Below are 24420 nucleotides of genomic sequence, written 5' to 3'. Positions count from 1 at the left end.
CATCACTGCACTCCAGTCTGGGTGACAGAGTGATACTCCGTCTCAAAAAAAAAAAAAAAAAAAAAAAGCCAGACATGGTGGTGCACACCTGTAATCCCAGCTACTAGGGAGGCTGAGTCAGGACAATCACTTGAACCCAGGAAGCGGAGGTTGCAGTAAGCGGAGATCATGCCACTGCACTCCAGCCTGGGTGACAGGGCAAGACTCTGTCTCAAACAAAAGTTAGCTGGGCATGGTGGCACACACCTGTAGTTACCGCTTCTCGGGAGGCTGAGGCAGGAGAATCGCTTCAACCTGGGAGGCGGAAGTTGCAGTGAGCCAAGATTGCTCCACTGCACTCCAGCCTGGAGACAGAGCAAGACTCCATCTTAAAAAGTAGCCAGGTGCGGTGGCTCACACCTGTCATCCCAGCACTTTGGGAGGCTGAGGCAGGTGGATCACCTGAGGTCGGGAGTTCGAGACCAGCCTAACATGGAGAAAACTTGTCTCTACTAAAAATACAAAATTAGCCAGGCGTGGTGGCACATGCCTGTAATCCCAGCTAACTCAGGAAGCTGAGGCAGGAGACTCGCCTGAACCTGGGAGATGGAAGTTGTGGTTAGCAGAGATCGCGCCATTGCACTCCAACCTAGGCAACAGGAGCGAAACTCCGTCTCTAAGTAAGTAAAATAAATAAATAAATACTCTTGGGAGCCTGAATGGGCCTGAAGTCTTCCCAGGTCAGAATCCATCCATTGCTCCCCACTGTCCTTAGAAAGAAGGCAAAAACTCCTGTGCCTGGCACTCCACTTGGGAGCCCTCAAGATCCCACTGACCTCCAGCCTCATTTCCCAGCATTCCTTTGTTTTGCATCCAAAATGCTCTACCCACCTGACTTCAACTTCTTGAAGCCCATCCTCATCCCCCAGCTGAATTTTTGCTCAAGCTATTCCCTCTGCCTGGCCTCCCCTTCCCTTCCTAACACTCTTGGGTCCAACTCACCCATCCTTTCTCACCTGAGGGGAAAGCCTTGACAGGCACTCCCTGTCCTACTGTGACACAGCCCTCTTTGTGCCTGGAAGCTCCATGTGGGTTGGGAGCAGATTCACCACTGCGTTCTCAGCAACCAGCACCAGACTTGACATGTAATCACCAGGCAATAATAAACATGACAGCAGGGCACAGTGGTGCTGCCTGTCATCCCAGCCACTATAGGGAAGCTGAGTTGCTTAAGGCCAGGAGTTCGAGACTAGGCTGGGTGACCCACCTCTACAAGAAAATTAGTCAGTCATGGAGGCACAGCCCTGTAGTCCCAGCTACTCCAGAGGCTGTGGCAGGAGGATCGCCTGAGCTCTCAGGGGTTCAAGACTGCAGTGAGCTATGACGATACCACTGCACCTCAACTTGGATGACAGCAATATCCTGTCTCTCTTAAAAAATGAACGAACGCATGTTGAGTGAATGAAACAATGAACACATGAAGTCTCCATTTATTCTGGGATGGGTTAGAGTGAGCCTCTGAGGCTGCCATCAGGCTGGCTGAGTTGTTGCCCAACATTGCATCCAGCGGTCTCAGGCCCACGCAGTGCACAGCCAGCATGGGGCTCACAGGTGCAGATGGAATCCAGAAGCTCCCACCTATGCTGCAAAGGCCAGGCCTAGGGGTCCGGGTACATGCAGTGAGTCCTTGGGGCAGGGCCAGACCTGCTGACTACACAAGCAGGGTTGGTGGTGAGACAAGGGGTGTATGTTTCCCTGCCAGGACAGACGGCAACACACAGGTGGGTGGCGACCCTCAAGGCTGATGGCATCCCTGCCCAGAGTGACAACCGGGGCCTACTAGCTCTACTAAATTCAGAGTGGCGGAAATCCTGGATGTGACCCTTGTTACGGCTCAGAGGCCTACTTTCATCCTAGTTCATCAAGCCCCAACACTTCCTCCCTGGGATCAGTACCAATCCCCTGCAAGGCCTCACCCCTCCCTCCAACTTCATCCCAGTCAACCACACATGTCCAATCATGTAGTCTGTTGCCCTTCTTTCCTTCCTGGGGCATCCTGAGCCCTCTGGGATGGCGTGTGCCCAGTTCCCGCTCACAGACCTCCATGGCCCATCCACCAAGCACCCCATTGTATCAACTCGCCAGGTAAGGGTGTGGACCCCTTCCCCACTCATGGATGCTCCTGGTGGCCTCCACTGAACATGTAGGACACCGTCCACCCAAAGCATATTGGTCGAGGTGTCTCATTTCACAAGCCAGCTGTTGCCCAGCTCTTGCTAGGCCCGTTTGTAGGCCCTCCTGCAGGTCGGCTACCTGCGTTTGGAAGGCAACTAGCCCAGAAGGCCACTGTCAGTGCTCAAGGTGATAGCCACATATTCCTGAACCCGGTGTCGTCCTGCTGTAGCTGGGACACTGTCTTAAGCCAGCGGCATGACGGCATCATCAGCAATGGTGAGGCCCGTGAGCGGAGTGAGGGCTCCAAGGGTGCTGTGCTGCGGATCTGCAGCAGGGCGGGTGGGTGGAATCCATCCCTCGTGGTGGGTCTGCATTCAGAAACTTGAACGTGGTGGTCACTGATCGGGAAACTGTAAGGAAAGTCCTGTGTTCCGAACGCAGGTGCCTGCCCAGAGTTTGGAGGTATTTAGCAGGTGGGGCCAGGAAGTGTCCCTCTCCATGAGTGTTGCAGGCTGGTATTCTCTCCTTAAACACAAGGTCTGCTGATCTCACAGGAGTCTCTTCTTGTCCCAACCCCTTAATGTGTCCAGGAGAGGAGAGAGGACATGAACACATCCCATCAAAATCAGGGGTAGGACCCATCCATCCTCATCCCTCCACTGTGTGTGCTGCTGGAATCTCGGGGTACTCCAGGCCACCTCTTCTCCCAGCCTTTCCTGGGAGGGGCCGCTTGGTTATCTGGGACCTCCTCTGCTCTAACACAAATAAGAATTCCTCAAAGGTTTTCTAGCACACAACTTGTTCTTTCACCTCTCCAAGAAAGTCAAAAATGGTTCTCACTCTTCCCAGTGGCCATGGTTACCCAAGCACAGGAGGCCAAGGCCTGGGGCTCGGGCCAGCAGAGCAGGATCTCTGCAGACGTGTGGTCCCAGGCTTGACCAGTACAAGTTCTTCCCGGATGGCCAACACAGATCCTGGGGAAAGGCAATCCCAGCACTGTCCTGAAACCAGAGCTCCTCCTCCCTCCCCAGGCAGGGTGGAGCTGAGAAGGGCTGCTCTAGCGTGGGGTCTCCACCTCCATACTCCTGATATTTTGATAGGGCAGGTCCCTGCTATGGGCCACTGTTCTGGGCAGCATAGTATGCTTGACAGCATCCTTGGCATCTATCCACTAGATCCCAGAGTACCCGCTACTAGCTGTGACAACACCCTCCAAACATTGCAAAATTTCCCCTGGGAGGCGAGATTGCCTCAGATGGGAGAATCACGCTCTAGGGAAATCTGCTGGTGTGAGAACCCCAACTCCCCACTCCACTGAGCCTCCAGATGGCGAGCAGGCTGCAGCTCCAGCACAGACACGAAGCTCCCTCCAGCCACTGACGGTCCGTGGCTGGGGTTACCCAGGCCTCACCTGCCCTTTCTTTTGTAACTGGGTTATGTGTTCCACCACAGGCACGTCCCTACAGAGGACATCACTGCTGTACTTAGAACTACACCAGAATCAGGGAGCAGAAAAAGCCTGCCTATTTTGTGGTGGATTCCCCAAGACCAGAATGGGCACTGTAAGCCCCTCTAGACGGTGGGAGCCTGGAGCCTGGTGGGACACTGGGTCTACACAGCCCAGGGGACCAGGAACCAGCCTTCGCTGAGCATGAGTAAAATGTCTAGAAGCCTGGAACTGGACCCTCTCTAAGGACCAGGGACCATCCTGATGGCCCACCCTGCTTTCCCAAGAGCAGGAATAGAGCGGGGAAACCTGCCCATTGCACTGCTGGTGGGTCAGACACCCAGGCCTAAGACGGGCGCAGTTTTGTTTTTCTTTATTTGTCTACATTCAGCTTAATTCAGATGTACTGCCTGAATGACCCAGACATAAAAAGAAACCCCCCACTCTTTCCCACTGGTTTTTAAAATAAAATCTTCACTTATAAAACTGAAACACTAAAGCATTAAAATACACAAAGCTCGTTTAACTCACTTCACAAAAGCATTAACAAATGACGTATCCCTTCCGTAACTATTTAAAGACAAACTGAGTTACCACTAACACGAAGTGTGAATAGACAGAGGGATACTGAACTGCAGGAACTCAAAAACTCTACCCAGACAAAGCTGTAATGGTAACTAACAAACCATTGAAGACACGGAGTCCCAAACACGGCTAAATATGGGTCACAGGACGGGCCACAGGGTGACCCGCTGCACCTCACGACACAGCAACGTGGACGGGGTGGGGGCGGGGGCCTGGAGGGCCAGCTGACATGTTAACTGTGATGCATAAAACTCGATCTTCTGATGGGGAGTAAGTGCAGAAGGTAGAACTCTCCGCCCCGTGGGGGCTTATCTGTACTGGTAGTTCATGCTGTGGTCTGCGTTTCTGCCATAGCCGCCTTGTGAGGACTGGTAGGAGCTGGGAGGGCCACTGTAGTTCTGGCCGGACCCCGGGGAGTTGTAGTTCGACTGTGAGTAGCCTCCTAGGAGAGAGAGTGGTGGGTTAGAGCCGAGGGGCCCAACCAGCAGGGCTCAGGTTAGGCAGCCCACACCCAAGCCTCGGCCAGGATGCAGGTGGGCAAGACTTGTGGGCTCCTGTGCGGCTCTGCCTGCCTACCACACGTCACTGGATGAGGCTGGCACCAAGACTCTGAGAGGTGGGACCACTGTGACCCTCGTTTCTGGGAGAAGCTACCTGAGCCCAAGGCTGAGCTACTGGCCAGAACCGGGGGAACAGCTGTTTGGCCTTGGTGTCACCCACATTTCACACAGGTACCAGGGGTTAAGCGTGGGGACACTGCTGCCTCTCCAGCTGCTCCTGAAAGCCTTAGCAGCTGCCAGTGCACCCGAGTGCGTGTTCTCACAGGGCCCACCTGCCACTGCAGCCCTGCCCATGCTGCTGTCTGCTCCCACCAGGTCCATATCCCGCTTCACAGCAGCTGCCAGGCCCCCCATGCTGTGCCACCAGGGGCTCCAGGCCCACCTTGTTTGCCTTGGTATGAGGAGCCGCCCCCAGAACCTCCGCCGTAGCCCCCGTGTGACCCTGGGTTGTAGGATGCCCCGCCTGAGCCGTAGCTGTTCCCGCCGCTTCGGCCTCCACTACCACTGTAGTCTGGGGGAGAGAAGACAGGATGGTTAAGGGGCCCCAGGAAAGACACACCTTGGGCGGCCCAGGGGCCTTGTGGTGTGCCTCAGACGCGGCCGGCCCCTGGCCCAGACCCTGGGCCTCTAACTCTTCTCCCTGCCTGCTTCAATGTCGCACATCAGCCCATCAGGTAAGTACCAGGGTCCAGCTGCAGCCCTGCAGGGTCACCTGGCCCTGGGCTGGGCTGGTCGCCAAGCTCCAAAGCCCTGCTCTGGGGTGCCTTCCCATCTGCTCCCGCAGCCCAAACTTCCCAGCAGCAGCTGAGGAAGTGCTCGAGACCCCAGCAGCCGCCTCTCCTCAGCCAGCAGCACCAGACACACAGCACCCCCTTCTGACCCACCAGCACAGCCTCTGTCAAGTCCCTGGCCTGCTGCTGACAGCTGCTGGGTCCCAAGGACACACCTACTCAGCCCCACTGGGTCACTAATGCAGCCCGGGCCTGCTGGGTCTGCGCATGAGGAAGCGGAAAGGCGGTGGCGAAGAGGTCAGGCTCTTGCAGGGGCTGGATGCAAAACTCTAGAGCAAGTCCCAGGAAGTCACCTTGCAGCCTCACCCACAGCCAAGGCCTCGAGACAGAGGCCTCAGCTACCCTGCCTTCGGAGAACACACCAGAGAGAGTGGCGGAGACGGCACCATGAGGCCCCATGCCCCACCTTCCTAGCACCCGCCCGCAGCCAGCACCACTTGTTCTCCTCCTAAGGCCCTCAGCCAGAGGTCCGGGCAGTGCCGAGCTTCTGCCACTCCGTGGGCTGCACTGCTGGGGCCTGGACCCTGGCCCGGCCGAGGGGCTCTGGAAGCCAACTCACTGAATTTGCTCTCGTAGTTGTAGTCGGATCCGCCCCCGCCCCCGGGAGAGTTGTAGGAGTTCGAGTAGGAGTAGCTGCCTTGTCCATGGTTATAGCCTTTCTGCTTGCCCTGTGGAGGGCCATAGTTGCTGTACGGGCTCTGGTTGTAGGACTGCTGCTGGCCCTGGTGGGACTGGTAGCCCGAGCCGTAGGAGGGCTTCTGCTGGCCCCCGTGCGGCTGCTTCTTCCCAGCGTGTTTTGGGGGCACCGGTGAGTTGTAGTTGTCACCTTGGTAGTAGGAGCCATAGCCGGAGGAGCCACCACCGCCCCCGCCGCCACCGCCACCGGCATTCCCAGAATGCCCTCCGTTGCTGTAGAACTGACCTAAACAGGGAGGCAGTGGGTCAGGCGGAGGACGGGAAAGGGCAGGGGGAAGGGAGGGAAGGGCAGGCGGCAGCCATAGGCCCTGAAGGCTGACCCACAAGCCCGGGTCAGAGGCAGCAGGACAAGGAGGGAGAGGAGCAGTGGCTCCGGTCCTTAGCACAGCTGTTTGGGCTGGCCCAGCCTTCAGCTCCACTCACCCAGCAGCTGATGACAACAATGGGGCTTTGCCAAGCAGCACGCGCCAGCAGCTTTTGCAGCGGATGTCAACATTACAATGAGATGGACTCCGAGCGCGGGACGACATTCACAGCTAGCTGACGGCTACCCAGAGATCCCCAATGGTGACAGGAAAAGCAAAGCCCCAGAGAAGCAGCGGCCACCCCCCTCCTCCCTGCTATGCTGGGAACAGGCTCCACAGGCACAGGCCTGGAGGCCCCTAAAAGATGCTGTTTAAAGAGGCCCCTGGACCGTCATCATCCTGAGAAGACTCAGACTGGTCTGAGCTGGTTTGGTTCTTGGAAGACAAATTAAGACTCAGTCAATGATGCAGGCACCTCCCTTGCGATACTCATGCAAGCATGTGACTCAGGATGTGAGCAAGCCCCAGCCTGGCTGGCGGAGGGCACTGGCCACAGCTGGGGCAGGAAAGCCGGGTGAGGCCTAGACCTACAGCCCTAATGACTCCCGAAGCCCCTTCCTTGTCCCCAGCACAGCTGCTGGGTGCAGGTGAGGCTGAGCAGCAGGGCTGAGAGTGTGCAATGCAGCCACTACATTCTCAGCTGCAAGCTGAAAATGCAGCAGCGAGACCCCACTTCTGGTCACTAGGTTTGTCAATACACGGCCCTGCCAGAGGCTCGAGTGGATCAAAGGGGACGGCACTGGCTGAGGGAATGCTGCACCCCAAGCCTTGCAAGGGAGCCCCACACAGGGAGTCTCCACAGTGGGTGTGGGAAGGCTCAGAGGGTGGGTGAGGCGGGAGGCTGGGTCATGGTGGTGGCTCTCCAGCCAAGCTGGCCAACGCCCAAGCACTCAGCAGGCGCAGCTGAGTTCCTGGGCTCTCAGAGTGGGTCGGCTTGTGAATGCAGCCACCTTTGCCCAGTCAGGCTGCTCAGACCTCCAGGCCCAGGGTGGGTGGGAGGGAAGGGGAGGCTCCCACGCTGCCTGTCCTTCCTTCCCAGATTGAGGACACTAAGGGCCCACCGCCTCCTGGGTAGGGTAACTGGGAGTCCTCATGTGCCTCCACCCACTGGAGATGTGTACCCCACGCTGGTGTGGTGGGCTGCCTGCATGACAACGTGGACAGAACTATCTGCAACCTTCAGTTTGTGTTCTTCAGGCACGCCTCCTCCCTCGCCCGCCATCACAAAGCCAAGACACCAAGTGGGAGGATGTGTCCCACAATGCCAGAAAGCGAACATGCGGCAGCTCAGCGAGGAGACTGGGAGGATGGGATCTTCAGAACCCCCCCCACCAGGACCCACACCCCACAGCCCCACAGCCCCAGCTTCCCCAGTGTCCTGCACTGAGCACACCACCTCGCCCCGCCTGAAGCCGGGAATGAATGAAGACGCAAGGGCCGAGGGCTTGTTACTTTCACATGTATTGATTAAAAAAAAATAAAGGGGAGGGGGAGTTTTCAACGTCATTCAGGATAACTATTTTCCTGGTATAAAAAGACATTATTCTCAAACAATAACTTTCTAAAAAAAAAATACATCATGCAATCAAAGTTTTAAAAAGTTTCACTGAATGTTTCAAACCTCTGGGAACAAATCATGTAGTAACCATTTTGACCAGTTTTTGCCTGAATAAACGCAAAATCTTGCAAGTCAACACAGATGCAGGCTTTGCTGCAAAAAGAACCGCTGATCAGAGCCAAAACCAGTTTCCAAGGAGGGCACCTGCCAGAAAACAGGGGCCTCAGTAAAGAGCCAGAATGACTCCGTGTGTTTGCACAGACAGAAACTTCTATGCCTTTGGAGTCTGTGGCAGCTGCACACCCAGCAGCACCACCGCTGCCCAAGCAAAAGCCAGTCCTTTACTGGAGAAGCAGGGAACATCACGGTTCTTCCTCCTCAATTACTTTTAAAGTCCCATTAAACTAAAAAGCAACAAAAAAATCCAGAATCCCATGCATCTGCAGCTGTAATTAAGACTTGCAAAATTTCACGTCATCTACCCCTTAAAGCCTGTCTGTTTCTTGCACTAATAATGGAAGCACAGTTTTGATACCTTTGAGAGTTCACTCTCTAGCTAAACCAGCCACAAAATATCGCATTCCCAAACAAGAACCCACCAGAGCATTACAAGAGGCGGGAGAAGTTAATTCAGCGCAATATACAATTCCCCACATGTTCCCAACGTTTTAACATGCTCGTAATAAGAAAAAAAGCCGGTTTCTCTGGATTCAGATGTGGTGAAATCGTTTTCGTCACTGTCAAAGGCATCAACCAGATTTGGGAGTTTGTTAAAAGGTTAAAAATTCATACAAAACCTGCTGTAAATTAAGACAAAGGTAGATTAAAATGCGTCATTGTCTGTCTCTTTAAATAAAGTAATGCTTTCCATAAAAAGCAAAGGTGGGCTTTTGCCTTGATGCCGAACAACGCTGTCTCTAGAATTCTGTGCAATTCTGCACAAAAATACATTCTCTGAAAAAATTGTTTTCCACTTATTGTGAACTTCAATAGGACCAAGTTCAAAGGCAAATCACGACAAAAACTGCCATTGTCTTAAATTCTGCAGGCTAAGAGTTTCAGACAAGCTGCGGTGAAAAGCCACGGTTGAGAAACCCAGTGAAGCACAGGGACACAGCACGGACACTTTGGGTTTTGGAGTTGGAGGAAATTGGAGTAAAAAGTTGATTTTGTGTGCAATACTTTTAGACGCTCTAGGAAGACCCAAAATCATGATAGCCGTAGCAGTCTGTGAAAAAGTCACCTACAAAAGGGGGAGACAGAGCAGAGAGAAGAAATTAGAATTCTTTTGAAAAGGGGCACAGAGCGCCACATTTGAAATTCATGTTTTAGATTTCTCTGCTCCTGTAACCCCCCAATGAAGGCTCCTTCTCAAGACAAGAGCTGTGCACTGGCCGGAAAAGCGTATTCACAAGATTGGTGCTTCGCATGGCTTAAAGCAGAGAAATTTAAAATTTTAACTTTTAAGGAACTTTGCAGTTACACGAGTTCGTGTGTTAACACAATCAATCCCACTGTGGGGCCGGGGAGGGGGGGGGGGTCGAGGGCCGTCTGACCTAATCACCGCAAAAAGGTGTGTGCCCCTTCTACAGCCTCCTCGAGGCTGCTCTGGCCACCCTTTGCTAACTCAGGCCCAGAAGCTACACTGCGGCTGCTTCCCAGGTCAGACAGACAGAAACGCACACTTACTGTAGCCTGCTGTTGCCGAGTTGCCTCCGTACCCATAGCTTCCATACCCAGCGCCTGGAAAGGGAAAGACAGCATTACTGGGGTCCAGCAGTGTCTCCAGCCCACCCCAGGAGCCTCACACATTTGTTCTCAGAGCATGCACGTGGGGAAGGCGGGGACCGTGCAATATGAGGGCCCTTACCGGCATTCATGTAGCCTCCATGGTTGGCGCCACCAAATCCTCGCCCACGCCCTCGTCCCCGGATGTTCCCGCCTCTTCCCCGCCCTCGAAGGTTGGGGGGTGGGGGCACTTCGTTGTGCATGGGGCCTCCCATGCCGAAGCCAGGGTTATGTGGCTAGAAGAGAACACAGGGAAGTGACATTCCCTTCGTGCTCACATTGCAGAAGAACCCATGCCCAGGCCAGGAGGTTCAAGGGCCACTGCTCACCTTAGCAGCAAATTTTGGTCCCCCTCTGACAGGTACTGGGGCTCTCTTCTTTTTGTTGGCATCAAGGGCGAGAGGGGTGTCAGGGAAAAGCTTTTCTAGGGCAGCAAGAGCAGCGTAGGCCTTTGCCACCTTTTTGTTGGAACCAGCACCTTGAAACTTCTGTCCATCCACTTCGACCTGGAAAGTGCAGACGGAGATGACTCAGTGCCTCCCTCCAGGGGCAGGGGGACCCCAGGCCTCCCCATGGGACCGCCCCAGCAGGTAGCTTCAGGCCGCGCACCTCCATGACGAAGCGCTTGTCGTGGCTGCCCCCAGTCTCGGAGATGAGCTCGTACTTGAGCCCACGCCTCTTCTCGTTCAGCTCCATGACTGGGTTCTTGCCGTGCTTTGTCAGGATCGGCCCCTGCTGTTTTACGTTCTCAGGGAAAACAGAAAAGAAGACCGACAAACTCAGCTATGGGCATTCCAGCCACATGGGAAGAGCGGCAGGACTGAGGCAGGGCCTCTGCTCTTCATACACTGCCAGCCCTTGCCAGAGAGTCTCCACTGACTCTAGTGAGGGCCTTCCAGCAATGTGCCCCCTCCCTGTGCCTCCCCTCTGAACAGCACGTTCTCAACCTAAGGCCACCCCAGTGTAGCCTAGGATGCTGGGACAACATCCACAAGGCCCTCCCCGACATGGCTAGGAGGGCAGCACCCAGCTTCCTGTGCGGACTTCTGGCCTGAAAGGTCCACTTTTTGGGGCAAATTAACAAGGACCAGTAACCACCTCACTGACAGGACACATGACTGCCTGCTCTGTCCAGGCAGTCACTCCCAGCGCCCACCATGTGCTCACCTCGGCAGTGGCATCTGAGGGAAAGGCCGCGCTAGGGGTGGAGACAGCTTCTACCACTGGGGCGGGGGCCACCACTGCTGGCTTCGCCTCAGTCTCCTCAGCCGAGTCCTCCCCCTTGCTTGAGTCCCTGCCTTCAGCACCCGTCGGCAAGCCCATGTCCTGTAACACCTGCAGAGGTGGCAAGACCCCCAAGGTCCCAGTGAAGCAGGGCTCAGCCCAGGAGCCATGCATGCAGGGCCTCCCCATGGCCTACAGACACCCACCCGGGAAGCCATCTGGAGGAGGGCTGTTTCCTTTCAGCTCCTGCTCCCAGGAGGCCCTAATGCCCCAATCATGTTTGGGGACCCCTCTGTCTGCCAGCCACAGTGGGAAGGCGTTCTTGCCACATGTGACTTGGCAAATACCCGCCATCTGACCATGTGTGTTTTTAGGATCTACATGCCCTCCCTGAGAGACAATGGCTCAGAAGGGGCCCAAAACAAAGACCATGGTTCTGCTATTAGAAGACAGTGACGCTGGCCACACTTACCTTAACGGCCACGTGTAGCTTGGCTGTCTTTTTGGAGGGCCCAGAGGCCTCGAATGAATTGCCATCAACCTCCACAGACATGGTAAAGATGGGGGCATGGACGGGCCCAGTCTGGGACACCAGCTTGTACTGCAGCCCTGGCTTCAGCTGGTTCAACCGCATCAGGGCATTCATAGCTTGGGGGGGCTCTGCCTTCTCCTCTACAGAGAGAATAGCAAGGTGGCTCTGGATCAGCACGATGGCAGGTCTCCATGAGAGAGAGCTCTGCCAATCCTAACCCCCAGGGCTGCCTCTGTGGTGTAACACAGTGGGTGGGGCAGCCACACAAACTGAGCCCAGCTTGCACCTCTCCTGTGGCCTCCAGCTGTAGCACCACTATCCTACTCATCTTCCACATCCCCAATCATGCCTCATCATTGTTAAAAGGACTCAGAAATCACAAGTGAGAAAAATGAAACAAAAGCAGGCGTCCCATAGCTTCAGGGTGAGCCTTCACAGGACCAGATGGATAAAGCAGCAGCACTAGCGGAGGTCTGCACCTTCCTGCTTTTTTACCTATTTAGCTTCTAAAATTTTTCAACACTGATTTTAAGCAAGGTCTCAACTCTGTTGCCCAGGCTGGAGTGCAGTTGCTCACTGCAACCTCCGCCTCCCAGGCACAAGCCATCCTCCCATCTCAGCCTCCCAAGTAGCTGGCACTACAAGTGCGCCACCACACCCAGCTAATTTTTGTATTTTTTGTAGAGACGGGGTTTCGCCATGTTGCCCAGGCTGGTGGTCTCAAAACTCCTGAGCTCAAGCGATTCTCCCGCCTCGGCCTCCCAAAGTGCTGGGATTACAGGCGTGAGCCACCGCGCCCGGCCTGTACCTTTCTTCTGAATCTTCTTCTTCTTTTTGCTGGGCGACTTCTCCTCCCCGTCCTCCTCCATTGGGCGTTTCATGGGCGTAATGGCATAGGTGGTGCTTGGTGGGATCTGAACTGCAAGGAGAGAGCAGGGCATGGCTGGGAGATGCAGATGGTGACTCTTCCTGGAGCCCCAGCCATCAGGCAACTGCCGCAGGCTTACCGGTGTAGTCCACTGGGTTTTCATTCTTTGGTTTCTTGGGCATCTTGGAAGGCAGAGGGTCCATGCCCAGGACTTTATGGAGCTGGCCGAAGGCAGCGAGCCGCAGTGCGTGCTGGAGAAGGGGAAGAGGCTCTGACTCAGCTGCCCTGTGCTCCCGGCCATGGAGTGTGCACTCACTACTGCCTTCTGAGGAGGGGCAGAGCTGAAGGGCTGCTAATGGTCTCCCTTACGACAGCAAAGGGTCCCCCACCAGCCAGGGGAGAGCCTGACTGCTCAAGCCCAGCCTTGCTGTGGGGGAAGGCCAGCCTGTGACCACCCCCCTTCCAAAGGAATACAGGAGACCCCAACCTGGGGACTGGTTGCCACACGGAGCCATGTGGTGGCCTGCAGGGGAAGGTCCCCGGAGCAGTCCGCACAGCAAACACATCTCCCAGCGCCACTCACAGTGTCTGAAAACAGCACTCGAGCAAGCCAAGGGAGGGGGCAGACGACAACCACGCATGGCACCAGGGGAAAGAAGCAGCCCAGATTGGGGCGCCCTGTATCAGACACAATCCCTTTGCCTTCAGTCCCCGACCTGAGCCTACGAGTCCAGGGGCTACCCTGGGAATACCCAGTAATGGAACTGGAAGCCAGTGATTACAGACTGGGTCAGGGCGCACGTTGGCAATGGCGATGACTATACCTGCGCACTCTGTGTGATATCTTCCCGTTGCTGTCTGTCTAGATGCCCAATAGCATCAGTGGCTTCTTTTTCACAAGGGTCATAAATGCCAGAACCATCTGAAGGCAGGAAACAAGGAAGATATGCAGAGGATTATCTTTTAGCATCTCTGAAGAGGTGTGCTGGCTGAGGGAACTAGGTGTGTTACCCCCCGCGCCCCATCCACACCCAGCTCTGGAAAACATGCCTAGCTCGGTGACCCACTCGGCGTCCAGCCCTTGACAGAAATAATTCACAAGTGTCTCAGAGCAAGAAAGTCACGTGGGAGTGGGTCACCACTGCCCCGGATCCGCCCTCTGAATGACGGCTGCGGACCCGGTCAGGGCTGGATATGATGGTGCCAGAGGGTAGTCACATGCTTCAGCTCTAGGGGGTGGACACGGGGCTGCTACTGTCCTAACCCAGTCAGTGTACCCGCCAGGAGGCGGCCTGGAACCCTGTCCTTTCCCTGCAACCTGCAAAGCACAAGGCCCCAACCTGGCATCACGATGCCCGACGCCAGGCACTCCAGCACTCTCCGCAGGGCCTCGCCAGCACCCATCGGTCTGTTGGCCGTGCCAATGGATTTCTCACACAGGAGCTCGAGAGGCTGAAAGGGAAGAGGGACAGTGAGCTAAGAGCCTACATGATGGGGCCGGCCGCCACTAGGGAGCTGTCACTGCATGAGTGGGTCGGGGCACACGTGGGACTCATAGCCATCCAGTCGGGTAAAGTCAAATCCTCAGGGCTAAGCCTGAGCCAGGGCACCTAGGACAGGGGCCTTCAAGGACCAGACATGACATCCTGCAGGTTGTGTGAGCTCAGAGACCAAGCTAAGGTTATAATGTAGTACCTCATACTTAAAATCTAACCATTTATTTACAAATATAAAAACCACCTGAACTGCAAGCTGAAAAAAAAGGGGGGGCAACTGGCAAGAACTGGTCCTGCGTGAGAGCATCTACAAACCTTCCCAGAGGGATCATTCCCATCTCCTGGTCAGCCCCCTCCTGGGATTGAGCTGTGCGACCCCTGCAGAGGGCCCCGACCCACACTGCCCTAACCCCAACCCCAGGTGTGGCAAGCAGGAGCAGCTAAACAGGCAGCTCTGGAGAGTACACACCAGCCACACGTCAAGGGACCACTCCTGCCCCGTGACCATCAAGTGTTCCTGGGATATCCAAGAGACTCTGCACACACCACCCCCAGTAGCCACAGCAACATGCCTTACCCAGCCTCGGAGGGGACCCCAGGTGGGCACGCGAGTGCACAGGTCCCTCAAGACCCGGATCACAATGACACAGGACTTCAGCCCATTGGCTCTGGCCTAGGGGAACAAAACACAGGATCTTCAGTCTGAGGCACCGCCCAGGGCACAGGTCAACATGAACAACACAAGTGTCACGGTGCTGCTTTGCCAAGGGTAAACAGTCAACACTGGCGACCACCAAGGGTGTGGCCAGCCGCAATGTCACTACGTGTACAAGAGAATGTTACTCTTAACACAAAGCAGCAGCAGCAGCAGCAGCAGCCCACCAACTCAGTCTCAGCCTCTTTTGGGGTCGAATTTGTTGAGGTGCACTCCTTTAGGACCTGCGCAGCCGCAGGTGCTAAGCTCGGCACGGCTATCGTCAATGTTAAGGAATCTTTATTAGCCAAGTTAAAACTTAGGAATTCTCTACCAAAAGACAAATAGAAGAACAAAATGCAAACCTGGAACCACTTGGCGTGTCGGAGGGACGCCAAGGCAGCAAGGCATTTCTGCCTGTCCAGAACGTCCGGGGGGTCGTTGACTGATAGCGTTTCTATTCATGGATGGAATAAGAAGACAAGGCACAGTTTGACCAAGGGGTTTCTGTCAGGTGGAAAGGGGATGTGGCAGCTTTCTAAAGGGCAGCTGAGTTTCCCAGAAGCTGAATTCATCTCCACCCTGGACCAGGGAAGGAGAAACTAGAGCACATTGAATTCTGCCCTGTGAGGAAATTGTAAAAATTGGAGGCCCCCTCCAAAAAGAAAAAGAAAAAGAAAAAAGAAAGAAAAAGAAAAAATAAAACAAACATAAAAACAAAAGTGGGGAGTTATTCTAAAAGGAATAATCTCATGAGGGAGGGGAGAGATAGGTGGAGCCTATCTTCTAATCCTCTTCCCTTGCCTCCTCCCCATGTTCTCCCAATAAATTAGCTATGCTAAAATGTTCAATAGGAAAAAATTTAAAAAGGCCGGGGGAGAGGAAATGAACTCCCTCTCTGCATCCCACAACAGCCATCCCAAGGCATCTGTGGCAAAGGGGACCAACTCCGCCCACCAGGCGGGACTGCCCTAGCCCCAGCCCTTGACAGAGAGAGTCCTGTTGGTCAAAGGTCCAGCGTCCCTACGTTGATCAACTAGAAGGGCTTTGGTAGTCGGAATCAGCTATGAGAACCAAAGGTAAACAGCAACAAGGGCGCTATGCCAGCCTATGCTGCGGCCAAGCGGAGCGTTTGTCTTCTCTGCCATCTGCACACCAGGGGTTTGGATAAGGCCTGAAGACAGGCACGCGAGGGGCGGGCCATGGACTGTGAACACATTATTAGCGTGAGGTCCAATGATGTGGTTTGAAAAACTGGACAACTGTTTAAAACTTTATCCAAAACTCTGTATCAGCTCTTTGTGCTTCTGTCACTTTAGATGATAAAAGAGCCATGACAGAGGACAAATGAAGAGGCCCTCAGCTCAGCTGCAGCACAGGCTGCTGGTAAACTCCAACGTGGTGCTCATGCAGAAACCGTCTGGTTGTCTCATCTTTAAAACCATGGAATCACCAGGGACACTTCTCCACAGCCAGAGAATGGCTCCATAGAAAAGCAACTTCCACATTCATGTTTGAGAACGTTCAAGGATGAAGATAAAGGAAAATGGTGCAGTCCCCTATGAAAAGTGCTACTCACTTTTAGTGCGACCGTTTTGTCAAACTCCCAAGTACTCAAAGCCAACGGGAGATGTGATCTCAGAGTAAAGGTGGTCAATCTACACCGTATACCAAAGCAGTCTAAAACTGAATAGCACATTTGAATAGTGAGGGAACACCACATTTTCAAAGTCCTGCCGGCCTGTCTCGGCCTCCCTACCTCCAGCTAATACTTTCTCCATTTCTTCTCTGACAACAGGGGATGTCAGGTGGATGGTCAAGGACAATGGAGGCTCTTTTGTGTTTTTTATCACAATCGCAGCATCGTCGACAGATTGCAGTATTTCGTACTTGTCTTCTGTTACAGCCTAAAAAATAAAATGCAACTTTCAAAACACTTTCTCCTCAAAGCAATCAACAATTTTATCTGGCTCCACCTACTCCTGCAACAGAAAGGCCAACTTCTTGAGTATGATGTCCCGGAAGTGATTTCACCTGGGATGTCAGGATCTCTCTAACTGACCAGGTCTTTGGCCACGTTTTGGGTACTCCAAAGAGGGCTAACTAGTGAAAGAAGCAATTTCCAAACGGTGCTTAAAAATGCAATGGTAGGGCCGGGCACGGTGGCTCATGCCTGTAATCCCAGCACTTTGGGAGGCCGAGGTGGGTGGATCACAAGGTCAGGAGATCGAGACCATCCTGGCTAACACGGTGAAACCCTGTCTCTACTAAAAATACAAAAAACTAGCTGGGCGTGGTGGCAGGCACCTGTAGTCCCAGCTACTCGGGAGGCTGAGGCAGGAGAATGGCATGAACACGGGAGGCGGGGCTTGCAGTGGGCTGAGATCACACCACTGCACTCCAGCCTGGGCAATAGAGCGAGACTGTCTCAAAAACAAAACAAAACACAACAAAAAAAAAACAAAAAAAAGCAACGTTAGGCCAGGTGCAGTGGCTCACGCCTGCAATCCCAGCACTTTGGGAGGCTGAAGTGGGCAGATCACCTGAGGTCAGGTCAGGAGTTCAAGACCAACCTGGCCAACATGGTGAAACCCCATCCCTACTAAAAATACAAAAATTAGCTGGGCGTAGCGGAAGCGTGTAGTCCCAGATACTCAGAAGACTGAAGGAGGAGACTCGCTTGAACCTCGGAGGCAGAGGCTGCAGTGAGCTGAGATCGCGCCACTGCACTTCAGCCTGGGTGACAAGAGTGAGACTCCGTCTCCAAAAAAAAAAAAAAAAACAAAAAAAAACAAAAACCAACGGCCAAGAGTTTAGGATCCAGGAGGAGACCCTCCTTTTGCCCTTTAGTAGGTGATTAACTTTGGATAAATCACTCTCATACAGACTCTAATCTGTATAATGGACTTAATGACACGAACTACGACACAAGGCTACTGGAAAGCCTCAACCAGACACTGCAGAGAAAGCGGTGGACACTGCAGAGTGGGCATCCAGCCACTGCTACTTCCACGCTGGAATGAGCAGCCAGTGTAGAATAAAACCTGTGTGCAGTGAAATAGCCAGTGTGCAGTATCCTATGATGCATCTAAAAGTATGTACTTGCTGCAAATGCACATCTACAAGGACACTCACGACTATCTTCATTCTTGATACCACCTTCTATAACTTGACAAAGAAAATTCAAGCTTTTGGCTGAGGGTAGTAGCTCACACCTGTAATCCCAGCACTTTGAGAGGCCGAGGCGGGCGGGTCACTTGAGGTCAGGAGTTCGAGACCAGCCTGGCCAATATTGTGAAATCCTATCTTTACTAAAAATACAAAAATAGCCTGGCACGGTGGCAGGCGCCTGTAATCCCAGCTACTTGGGAGGCTGAGGCAGGGAGGCAGAGGCTACAGCGAGCTGAGACTGTGCCACTGCACTCCAGCCTGGGGGACAGAGCAAGACATAGTCTCAAAAAAAAAAAAAAAGAAAGAAAGAAAATTCAAGCTGAAGGAAGTTAAGTAAATATGTTGGGAGGAGAATAAATACATTGAAAAATCTGAAACAGGATTTCTCAACCTCAGCACAACTGACCTTCTGGGCTGGATAATTCTTGGTTGGGGGGACTACTCTGCACATGATAGGGTGTTCAGCAGCATCTCTGGTCTTCACCCATCAGGTGCTGACAGCACCACAGCACCCCAACACCACATTGTCAACAGACACTGCCAAATGTTATCAGGGGAGGAGAGTGATTCACCCCTCTTAAAGAACCACTAAAAATGATTTTAAAAATACCTATTATTTTCATCTTTAAGGAATAATTATTGGCCAGGCTCAATGGCGCATGCCTGTAATCCCAGCACTTTGGGAGGCTGAGGCAAGCAAATAGCTTAAGGCCAGGAGCTCAAAACCAGCCAGGACAACATAATGAAACCTCGTATCTACAAAAAATTTTAAAAATTAGCCAGACATGGTGGCACATGCTTGTGGTCCCAGCTACTCAGGAGGCTGAGGTGGGAGGATTGCTTGAGGCCAGAGGATTGCTTGAGGCTGCACTGAGCTGTGATCGCACCACTGTACCCAAGCCTGGGCAACAGAGCAAGAGACCCTGTCTCCTTTAAAAAAAAAAAAAAAAAAAAGTCAGGAGACAGAGGCCATCTTGGCTAACACAGATGAAACTTCACCTGATGGGTAAAGACCAGAGATGCTATGAAAAATACAAAAAATTAGCTGGGCGTGGTGGCAGGCGCCTGTAGTCCCAGCTACTCGGGAGGCTGTGGCAGGAGAATGGCATGAACCCAGGAGGCAGAGCTTGCAGTGAACCAAGATTGCGCCACTGCACTCCAGCCTGGGTGACACAGTGAGACTCCATCTCAAAAAAAAAAAAAGGGACAGTTTCTCACAAATGTTTTTACTGTAGAAACATTTATGACAATTTACTTAATATCCTTGTTAGATAAAGACAAGAATAAAGTTAATTTAAGAATTACTACTATGGACTGGGCGCAGTGGTTCACGCTTATAATCCCAGCAGTTTGAGAGGCCAAGGCGGGCAGATCACCTGAGGTCGGGAGTTCGAGACCAGCCTGACAAACATGGAGAAACCCCATCTCTACTAAAAACACGAAATTAGCTGGGCGTGGTGGTGCATGCCTCCAATCCCAGCTACTCAGGAGGCTGAGGCAGAAGAATCGCTTGAACCCGGGAGGCGGGGGTTGCAGTGAGCTGAGATCGCCCCACTGCACTCCAGCCTGGGCAACAACAGCGAAACTCCGTCCCGCCCCCACACCCCCGTCTGCCAAAAAATTACCACTATGGGCTGGACACAGTGGCTCATGCCTGTAATCCCAGAACTTCGGGAGGCAGAGACGGGCATAATACCTGAGGTCAGGAGTTCGAGACCAGCCTGGCCAACATGGTCTCTACTAAAAATACAAAAATTAGCTGGGCATGACAGCAGGCACCTATAATCCCAGCTACTCAGGAGGCTGAAGCAGGAGAATCACTTGAACCCAGGAGGCAGAGGCTGCAGTAAGCCAACATCGCACCACTGCACTCCAGCCTGGGTGACAGAGCAAGACTGTCTCAAAAAAGAAAAAGAATTACCTCTATGCTGATGTACCCTCAAAAGAAAAAAAAAAGAAAAGAAAATTATCACTAGAAAAATTTCACAGCTTCATCTTCAATAGCTCCGCAGAAGTATCTAATGCATTTACATTAGCTCCATATTTTAAGCCTGATCTTTGTCCTGAACCCAAAATCGTCAGTCCCATGTGAGAGAATACAAATCTGCACTGTGAAAGTAAATCAGGTTTTTCTTTCTAAGGAATAAGATTCAAAGACTCAAAGGCTGTGGTGGCTCAGGCCTGTCATCAAGAGTTCAAGAACAGCCTAGGCAACGTGGGAAAACCTTGTATCTACACACACACACACACACACGCTACAAAAAATAGCTGGGTGTGGTAGCACACACCTGTAGTCCCAGCTACTTGGGAAGCTGAGGTGGGAGAAACACTTGCGCCAGGGAGGCAGAGGTTGCAGTGACCCCAGATCATGCCACTGCACTCCAGCCTGGATGACAGAGCAAGACTCTGTCAAAGATTCACAGATGCTTGTACACTTCTTTTTTGCTTAACCTATAAATAAATTCAGGGGGACTGTGTACTGAGGAGGCAACAGCGGGCAGAGGTTCTGATGCCTCCAAACAGCCCAGCCGTGGGTCTTGGGATACATTCCTCAGCTGCCCTGCAGCTCTGTCACATCATCTGTCCCACTTAGAGGAGGATGAAAAGCACACATCAAGAGCACATCTGGCTGAGGGCCTGACTTTAGCAACCACTCAATAAACAGAGGCCATTATTTATGCAATACTTTCACAATGAAACAAATAAATGGTTTTTTTTTTTTTTAAAAAAAAAAGATCTTTTAGCTCGGGGTGGTAGTACATGACTGTAGTCCTAACTACTCAGGGGGCTGCAATGGGAGGATCACCTGAGCCCTGGAAGTGGAGGTTGCAGTGAACCATAATTGCGCAACCACACTCCAGCCTGGGCTACAGAGCGAAACCTTCCTCATCTTAAAAAAAAAAAAAAAAAAAAAAATGGCCGGGTGCGGTGGCTCATGCCTGTAATCCCAGTACTTTGGGAGGCCGAGGTGGGCGGATCATTTGAGGTCAGGAGTTCAAGACCACCGTGGCCAACATGGCGAAACCCCATCTCTACTAAAAATACAAAAATTAGCTGGACGTACTGGCATGTGCCTGTAATACCAGCTACTCGGGAGGCTAAGGCAGGAGAATCACTTGAACTCAGGAGGCAGAGGTTGCAGTGAGCCGAGACTGCACCACTGCACTCCAGCCTGGGCAACAGAGTGAGACTCCATCTCAAAAAAAAAAAAAAAAAAAAAAATTGTGTGTGGTGGCTCACACTTCTAATCCCAGCACTGTGGGAGGCTGGGGGCAGGAGGACTGCTTGAGGGCAAGAGTTTGAACCCAGCCAGGGCAATACAAGAAGAACCCATTTTTATTTATAAAATAAAAAATAAACATACAGAAAAGATTTTCAGCTGGGCATGATGGCTCACACCTGTGATCCCAGCACTTTGGGAGGCTGAGGTGGACGAATCACCTGAGGTCTGGAGTTAAGAGGACAGCCTGACCAACATAGTGAAACCCTGTCTATACTAAAAATATAAAAATTAGCTGGGTGTAGTGGTGCATGCCTGTAATCCTAGCTACTTGGGAGGCTGAGGTAGGAAAATTGTCTACCTCAGAGGCAGAGGTTGCAGTGAGCTGAGATCGAGCCACTGCACTCTAGCCTGGGCAACAGGGCAAGACTCCGTCCCAAAAGAAAAAAAAAATTCTTTACATTCAGCTTTCGATCCAATGGAAGAGATAACAACTCTGCTATCTATCTAGCCATCCATCCAATGGAGCCTAGACGTGAAGTTTATGCCCAATGACCTCGGACTGGTGCAGCCTGGCACACAATAGGCACGGGGTCCTTATGATCCCTGCAGTCAGGTTCCACAGAATCTCAGTGGCTTGGTGGTGTCCTGCTTGTCACCTACTGAGAAGGCAAATGCACAGCAAGTGCCAGGGCAAGTCTGGCATGTGCTTCTTGGAGCACGGCCTAGCAGGACACTTCTTCCTGGGCCCCATATCCTCAACCAGCACGCCTACCAACCCCGCCACCCACCTACCCGGCAGTGGTGGCCACACTTACAGCAAGCTGGATGGCCAGGTTGTCGGCCACCTTGTCCAGGAGGGCGGTCGTGGGCTTCTCTTTACACAGCAGCACCAGCTCCAGATCCAAGTCCCCCTTGAGTAGCAGGCCCTTTGCCACCAGGCCCACCCGCATCACTCCCCGCAGGGTTCTGGTCATGTGCTCTGTCTTCTGTTCCCTGAGGGACAGACCAACACCCAGCTCAGTGAGGAATTCAGTCGGACCACAACCCAGAGGTCCCCAAAGAGGCTGGAGTTTCTTAGAAAACAGGTGCCAACCTCTACCCTGGCTACCCTAAAAGAAAGAAAAGGACAATGGAAGACCTCACTTACCCGGCCCCTTCTTTACTGTCGTCCTCTGGGGGCACATCCATGTTATCGGATTCTGCCTGCTCACTGCTACCCTTTTCCTGCTCGTCTATCCAGTCGGACACAGCTTTGAGCGCCCGCTCCGTGTGGGACACCATGTTCTGGACTGCCTCCAGCTCCTCTTGTGTTGGATAAACGGAAGAATGCTTTGCCATCACATGGCGGTCATCATTCACAAAAATTCGCATTGGACGCTAGGGATGTGAGAATTAAGTTAAAAATGATGTAAAGAGAGCAAGCAGCCCAACATTCATCTTTTAAGCTGCACAATTCAGAATGATGCTATATCGTTCGTGTGTAAAAGCGAAGCCTGCAGGAGCACAACTGAAGGACCAAGGAGGGACAAGCAAACTGAAAAGCCGTTGTCTCTGGGCAGTGAGAGTAATGGGGCACTGACTTTGTTTCTACAGTATCAGAATGGAATACAGAATAGATAATACTACTTTATAATCCAAAAGGTCTAATAAAAATGGTAATGGAAACAAATGCTTTGGAAAAGGCTAGAAACATCTCTGTACATGAGTGAAGAAACAGTATCTGTGATCAAAAACAAACTTACCATTTTTACTTCTGTAGTGTCTGGAAATCAAACTTTTGCTTATCTTTTCAAATTGCGATAGATTTCCTTGGTGTTATCAATACTTCAACTCTATAAGATCAGAAAATCTTTTTAGTTTCATATAATTTATAGGAGGATTCATTTTAGCAGCTAGGTACACAGTAGCAAGAATGACATGTGTGCTGCCTCATGAAGGGCCTGTCAACACAGTAGGACACATCTTTATTTCCAAGTAACCACTGCTAAGCCAAGGCATTAACTACGTTAACACCCTAAAAATGAAAACAGATGGTTTCTAGAAGCCAGAACTGACTTCAGGCCCACAAGCCACTCAGATGGTATTTTACTTCCTTCTTTTTAAATCTTCCTTTACATAAATATGCCTATTTTTACAAGTATGAAAATATTAACAGGTCTCCAAAAAACACTACAGGTAGAAATGCTCACATCAGGCTAGGCACAGGGGCTCATGCCTGTAATCCCGCCACTTTGGGAGGCTGAGGCGGGTGGATCACTTGAGGTCAGGAGTTTGAGACCAGCCTGGCCAACATTGTAAAACCCCATCTCTACTAAAAATACAAAAATTAGCCGGGCCTGGTGGGCGCCTGTAGTCCCGGCTACTCGGAAGGCTGAGGCACAAGTATCGCTTAAGCCCAGGAGGCAGACGCTGCAGTGAGGAGATCTCACCACTGCATTCCAGCACGGGTGACAGAGCAAGACTTCATCCCAAAAAAAAAAAAAAAAAAAAAAAAAAGATGTTCACATCAAAACCTTGGTGCTTGGAGAAGGAAAAAAGAGGGAAGGAGCTCTGACCTCTGATGGTAATGAAGAGATGGAAGGAAGAAAGACATGTGACAAAGGGTCCCAAAAGGCATCTGTAAAATGAAAAAGAAAGAACCTCCCAAAAAGTGAACATTTGAAACATCAGGTGGACGATGACAACCACATCAGGTTCAACTCTGAAGAGGCTGAGACAACTGAAGTGTATGACAGAATTCTTCAGGACAAACGAAGCCATAATTACTATTTCGGTCTCAGTATCATGCCGACTCCAACCTACTCAATTCCCACTCTACACAAACAGTCTGGTCCATACTGAAATCTTCCAAATGAGTAAACAACCAAAAAACCCCATCAGCATAATACACACCAGACGAATCTACCCCCCACAGGCAACTGCCAGCCCCTTCCAACTAAACTAGTTCCGAGCCAGCAGAGCAGGCTCAAACCTGAAAGGCCCAAGCATCAAGGATAAAGTCTGACATACTGCCAAAACAAGAACTTCCCAAAATACCCAGGACTACCTAGCAAATCTAACTGCAAAATTTAAACACCCCAAAGTTAAACTTTAAAATCTAAGGGTGCTTGAGTGAGGTGGCTCACGCCTGTAATCCCAGCACTTTGGGAGGCCGAGGTGGGTGGATCACTTGAGGTCAGGAGTTCGAGACCAGCTTGGCTAACATGGAGAAACCACATCTCTCCTAAAAATACAAAAATTAGACAGACGTGGCGGTGTGCACCTGTCA

General features: G+C 52.2%; 1 protein-coding gene across 12 annotated transcripts in view; it reads right to left on the bottom strand.

The window, feature by feature from the left end:
- Positions 1-1451: 1451 nt before the first annotated feature.
- ILF3 (interleukin enhancer binding factor 3) overlaps positions 1452-24420 on the bottom strand; it is a 37823-nt gene continuing 14854 nt past the window's right edge. For 4 of the 12 annotated variants that reach the window (XM_054463922.2, XM_054463923.2, XM_063657807.1 and 1 more), the window contains 19 exons: positions 22895-22984; positions 22300-22529; positions 21968-22145; positions 16518-16665; positions 15124-15215; positions 14642-14737; positions 13909-14020; positions 13393-13490; positions 12708-12819; positions 12509-12619; positions 11641-11840; positions 11112-11279; positions 10554-10691; positions 10274-10450; positions 10027-10180; positions 9846-9899; positions 6097-6459; positions 5129-5257; positions 1452-4628 (listed from right to left, as the gene is read on the bottom strand). In XM_054463922.2, coding sequence (XP_054319897.1) covers positions 4495-4628; positions 5129-5257; positions 6097-6459; positions 9846-9899; positions 10027-10180; positions 10274-10450; positions 10554-10691; positions 11112-11279; positions 11641-11840; positions 12509-12619; positions 12708-12819; positions 13393-13490; positions 13909-14020; positions 14642-14737; positions 15124-15215; positions 16518-16665; positions 21968-22145; positions 22300-22529; positions 22895-22897 — 2697 coding nt within the window. In that variant the 5' untranslated portion in view covers positions 22898-22984 and the 3' untranslated portion in view covers positions 1452-4494. Of the gene's footprint in view, positions 4629-5128; positions 5258-6096; positions 6460-8043; positions 9400-9845; positions 9900-10026; positions 10181-10273; positions 10451-10553; positions 10692-11111; positions 11280-11640; positions 11841-12508; positions 12620-12707; positions 12820-13392; positions 13491-13908; positions 14021-14641; positions 14738-15123; positions 15216-16517; positions 16666-21967; positions 22146-22299; positions 22530-22894; positions 22985-23707; positions 23765-24420 lie in introns of those variants that run through there. The other 8 variants (XM_063657806.1, XM_054463924.2, XM_063657809.1 and 5 more) reach the window with 8 other exon arrangements.

This window comes from Pongo pygmaeus, chromosome 20, assembly GCF_028885625.2.
Source record: "Pongo pygmaeus isolate AG05252 chromosome 20, NHGRI_mPonPyg2-v2.0_pri, whole genome shotgun sequence".
In the NCBI taxonomy this organism is placed as follows: domain Eukaryota; kingdom Metazoa; phylum Chordata; class Mammalia; order Primates; family Hominidae; genus Pongo; species Pongo pygmaeus.
Note: the sequence above shows the minus strand (reverse complement) of the source record. Positions and strands in the feature narration are given on the sequence as shown.